General features: G+C 65.7%; 1 protein-coding gene across 3 annotated transcripts; it reads right to left on the bottom strand.

Annotated features, from left to right (window-relative positions):
- Window positions 1-2251: 2251 nt before the first annotated feature.
- Window positions 2252-4431, bottom strand: LY6H (lymphocyte antigen 6 family member H). Of its 3 annotated transcripts, none has more exons than XM_007166872.2 (4): window positions 4264-4431; window positions 3673-3800; window positions 2799-2918; window positions 2252-2488 (listed from the first exon to the last, which is right to left on the bottom strand). In XM_007166872.2, the coding sequence occupies exons 2-4, from the start codon at window positions 3737-3739 to the stop codon at window positions 2253-2255; spliced, it is 423 nt and encodes a 140-aa protein (XP_007166934.2). In that variant the 5' UTR covers window positions 3740-3800; window positions 4264-4431; the 3' UTR covers window position 2252. The 3 variants fall into 3 exon arrangements, with proteins under 3 accessions (XP_007166934.2, XP_007166933.2, XP_007166936.2); XM_007166871.3 differs by having other exon boundaries at window positions 4312-4431; XM_007166874.3 differs by lacking the exon at window positions 4264-4431 and adding an exon at window positions 3964-4021.
- Window positions 4432-4730: the final 299 nt, after the last annotated feature.

Here is a 4730-nt window from a genome sequence, read left to right as displayed (position 1 = left end):
TATTTCGTTGTTAAGTCTATGTCCTCTCTGGCTCAGCTGCCCCTGTCTCAGAATCGATGTGACAAATAACTACCTGACCCCAAAACGATATGAGGACTTAGGACGGTCACGGCAGTACTGCTGACAAAAACCACTGAAGGGACCCCCGCGCCCACTGACAAGGGGAAGCTGAATGAGTCCTGGTCCAGAAGATACCCAGCAGCTGACACTGAAAGGTCCATCTAGACGCCCTGACCCAGGAGAGTGTCCTTGATGAATGGTTCAGAAAAGGAGGCCGTGGCACCCTGGCCTATCAGCGCTATGTGTGTGCCCAGGTGCCGAGCACGTCACACGGACTGTGGGCTTCGATCCTTCTGCAACAGCTCGTGAAGGTCGGGGCACATACTCAGCTCTGGCTGCTTGGAAACGGGAGCTGAGGTGTCGAGGCCGGGTTATCTGGGCCATGCTGCCCTCCCCGGAAGCCCCTCTGTCCAATCCTAATCGTGTATCTTAAAAGACCTGGGAGAACTTCACACCTTTTTGTGTTTTAAACACTTCCCTCAAATAACAAATTTAGCAAAGACTGATGTAAAAGTTGGTTTGAACCCCATGCCCCTGGGGTGGCCCGTCCACATCCTCCCAGCACCTCCAGGCCTCCCATTGCTCCAGATCTCCTGGGTCCCGGCCTCCTCCGCATCCCCAAGGTTCTCTGCACGGGTCTTCCAGGCCACCCGCCAGCAGCACCCGGTCCCCACAGTCCAAAAGCAGCAGACACACACTGTGGATAGCACGCTTTACTGAGGTTTGGGCGGGGTGGGGGGGTACAGCGCAGAGCAGCAGAGCAAACTTAAAACGGAGTGGGAGACGACCCTCCGACAAGTCCCTCGGCCATTTCCACCAGCAGGAAGTTGATACCAGTCTCCAGTGACCCCACTCTCCCTGCTGGTTCACTCGCCCAGGACCTCCAGACCCCTCTCCATCACTCCAGAAGAGAAGCCCGGGGAGGAATGCCAAGGCCGGCTCTGAGAGTAACTATCGTTCATTCCAGGGAGTCCAGGACCCAAGAGTGACCTCGGGCTGGGTCAGCCACAGAGGGATGAAGAGGAACTGGCCAAGAAAGCCTGGAGTGGCCGCCGAGCGTCCCGTGGTGAGCCTAGGCCACAAGACGAGCCGCGGCCAGTGGGTGCGGAGGCTGGGCTGGACTCAGGGGTGCAGGGACTAACCGAGGGCCCACTGCTGGAGCGGGAAGGGCCAGGAAAAGCAGCAGCAGCCTCAGGCCCACCTCCTCCCACGGGAAGCACCCAGTCCATCTGTACCATCCCATTCCCTGGTCAGGAGACTGGCCTGCAAGACCCTACCCACGGCGGCACCCAGCTCAGGGTGGAGGCGGGGGCGTGCCTGCTTCCGTGTCCGGGCCCTCGAGGTCCGCGCGTGAGCCTGAAGGGGCCCCGACAGCTCTCAGGGGAGCTGATCAGCACGCAGCGGGGAGAGAGCACTGCAGATCTACACACGGGCGTGTCTGTATGTCCCCGTGCACACGCACACGTGGGCCTGTGTGGACCCGCCTGCGCTGGGGCACAACGGTTCAGGGGCTGCTGTGACACGAACGTGTCAGTGGGGGCGTGTGGGGCACCTGTGGGCACGAGCACATGGCGACGTGAGAGCGTGGTGTGGGTGAGGTGTGTGCCCTCTGCGGGCGTAGGTGTGAGTCTGGGCACGGCCCCGTCCCTGGTGTGTGCACACACCGTGGCAAGGCCTCGCCCTCAGGCCCACCCTGTGACTTTGCTCATCTCAACTCTCACCGCCCCTCAGGCTGTTCCCAGACTTTACCAGGCCCACGGTCCCCTGGCAGCTCCACACCACAGCCCCCAGGGGACGAACGCTGCCCTCCGTGCCCCCGCCCCCTGCTCTTTCTCTGCCAGGAACCCCCCCCACAAAATCCCCACCCAGGCTCGGGCCCGGGTCTCTGGACTCAGAAGTGACTTTATCTCCCCGTAGAGGATGCCCTCACAGCCACGCTGTCGGGCGGGGCCTGGCGCAGCCTGGCTCCCCTCCGAGGCCCGGGGTCCCAGCCTCCTGCTGGACGCCCGATTCCTGGAGATGCGCTGCTGGCTGGGACTTGGAGCTGGTGGAGAGACAGGGAGGGGCGGGGGCCACAGGCTGTGGAGCAGGCCAAGGCGGCCCCAGCTTCAGCCAGGCCCGGCTGGGGATGGGGCAGCACAGGCTCAGGTCTGGCGGGACGAGTTCGGAAGCTCTGCGGGAGGGAGGGGACCTCAGGGCCCAGCCCAGAGGAGGGTGGGCCCCAGGCTGAGCAGGAGCCCCGCAGCCAGGGCCCAGGAGCCGCGCCCCGCCAGCGCCACCCCGTTGCACACATCCTTCTCACAGCAGTCCACGTCTACTTTCAAGATCCCAGAGTTAATGAAGCCCATCAGATAGTCTGAGAAAAAGTGCCGCTTCACGAAGTCACAGGACGAGGCACACATCTTGTTCACAGAATGATCCTTCCTGCCTGGGGAACAGGGAGGGGAGCCTGGGACTCGAGCCCCACGGGGCCCTTTCTGCCTTGTGCCCAGGACCCAAGCCAGGGACCCTCCAGGTCAGTTCAGGACCCCAGAACAACAGAACTGAGGCTTCAATCCACCCACGCTGTCCCCAGCTACAGGAAAAGGGCCACAGAAGGGCCAGAGAGGGTCAGGCACCTGCTGACTGTCACACAGCAGGGCAGTGCCCTGCCCCCAGACCCGTGCTCTTGTCCGAGGCCAGAGGGACTCTGATGACACCGCCGACCCCTCCCCACCCCAGGCTGGAGCCTGACTTACTGCTACTGGGATCTGTGATCCGGACACTGGCACACACCGTGTCTGACGGCTGGCACTGCTTCGGGGTGCAATGACTGGAGTTGGTGGTCAGCGTGCAGTCCTGGCACCACAGGCCATGAGCTGGGCAGGGCACAGAGAGGAGGATGGCCGGAGGAACCGGGGTGCAAGCCAGCCCCCTGCCTCCTCCCCGCCTGCCTTGCTGCGTGTCCTAGGAGGACCATGCAGCTGTAGGAGGCCGGGCACTCCTTGACCAGGAGTGACCAGGCCAAACTAGCACCCGGAGAACAGGCTGGGAGGACCTGTGTGCCTTTGGGCAGGGTGGGGTGAGGGTGCCACCACTGGGACTCCGGAAGCCCCCATGCACCCCCCCCAGGCCCCCCACACATGCACAGTGCGTGCACACATAGCCACAAGTATCACACCTACGGTGCCCTCCCGCACACTCCTACCCCCCTCACACACATCCCCCCAGAATCCAGTTGGTTCCAGTGGAGGAAGAACCAAACAGGACTTGATGGGAGGCCAGGTGGGGCTCTGAGAAGAGATGGAGCACCAGCAAGCCGGCACTAAGCCGGGAGCATCCGTGCAGGACCAGCCGCTGGACCACGGCCCGGGAGGAAAAGGACCCACGGCCCGGGAGGGAAAGGACCCACACCCTCAGGAGCCAGGAGAGACCCGCGTGGCTGGAGCTGGGGCAGCGCCAGCAGGGGCCACACAGGCGAGGGCTGGGCTGGGGTCGCAGGGTTCGGGAGGGGCTGTGGGTCTGCTGGGTATCGTCAGAGAATGGCCGCCCCACACCTGGTTCTCTCCGGAGCTGCCTCGTACAGGCTCTCAGGCGACCTGGCCTACCCCCGCCAGCCGCCCCCAGACTCACCGGGGGCAGAGCACAGCAGAGCGGCCAGCAGCACCAGGCCGAGGCCCTTCATGGCTGCAGGCAACATGCTCCAGGCGGGCTTCAGGAAGGTGCGGGGGCTGCAGGCTGGGGTCGTCTGGGGCACAGGCCTGGCAGGGAGAAGCCTCGATCAGGAGACCAAGCCCCGGCCCAGCTCGAAGGACCCTCCCCTTTTCTGGCATCCTAACGCCACCTCCTCCCCGGAATCCAGGGCCGGGGGTCGTCCGGGAGCTCCCAAAGCCCCACCCCCAGCCCATCCCCCAGAGCATCCACCATCACTGCATCCCCTCCGGGGAAAATAGGTCTGTCCTCTCCGGCAGGGTGACAGCTCGAAAGGCCCGCACCCCGCGCTCCGCACCTGTGGGTAGGGGGGTGGGTCGGGAGGCGCGTCTTATCCCTGGGGAGCGATAGGTGCGTCCGGAGAGGAAAGGGCAGGACAAGATCCGAGTGGACAGTACCTGCCAATGGGGGGAAGGGCGAGCGCCTCGCCCCCACCCCACCCCGGGCGGGGGGCCCGGGAACCCGGCACCTCGTCTCCTCCCCTCGTCTCCCCGTGCGAGCCTCAGCTCTCACCGCGGATCTAAGCGTGGAGCGCGGGCCTCAGGTCGGGGGCGCACTCACATCCCTGGGGTGTCGCGACTCCGGGGCTCCGGGCAGCGCGGGCGGCGCGGGGAGAGGTGCCCTTCGGTCTCCCTGTGGACGGGAACCCGGGTGCAGCCTTGTGTTTCGGGGAACGCAGCCGCAGACACGGACCCCGCGCGAGGGGCGGGGCGGAGCCGGGGCGGGGGCCGCGCGGGGGGGCGGGGGAGGCTGGAGACTCTCGGACCGGGGCGTCTGGGGCTCAGGGCCAGCGCCGGGTCACCGTCCCGGGCCGTCCTGGGCCCCCCTGGCCAGCCGGCGCCCCGCTCGCCAGCGCGCGCCCGCCCGCCCTCTCCGGCTCGGGCTCCCTCCGCCCGTTCCCGGGCGCTCCCTCCACCTCTACCTCCCCCTCCCCAGGCGTGGGCAGGATCCCTTCCCCCTCGGCTTGGCTGAGATCCCCT

Source organism: Balaenoptera acutorostrata, chromosome 17 (genome assembly GCF_949987535.1).
Source record: "Balaenoptera acutorostrata chromosome 17, mBalAcu1.1, whole genome shotgun sequence".
Lineage (NCBI taxonomy): Eukaryota > Metazoa > Chordata > Mammalia > Artiodactyla > Balaenopteridae > Balaenoptera > Balaenoptera acutorostrata.
This window is presented reverse-complemented; position numbering and strand designations above follow the sequence as displayed.

Coding starts and splice junctions, on each gene's coding strand:
- LY6H (XM_007166871.3), bottom strand. Junction 2,919..3,672: donor TCTGCTGTGCTCTGCCCCCG/GTGAGTCTGGGG, acceptor TGCCCTGCCCAG/CTCATGGCCTGTGGTGCCAG. Junction 2,489..2,798: donor GATCACAGATCCCAGTAGCA/GTAAGTCAGGCT, acceptor CCTGTTCCCCAG/GCAGGAAGGATCATTCTGTG.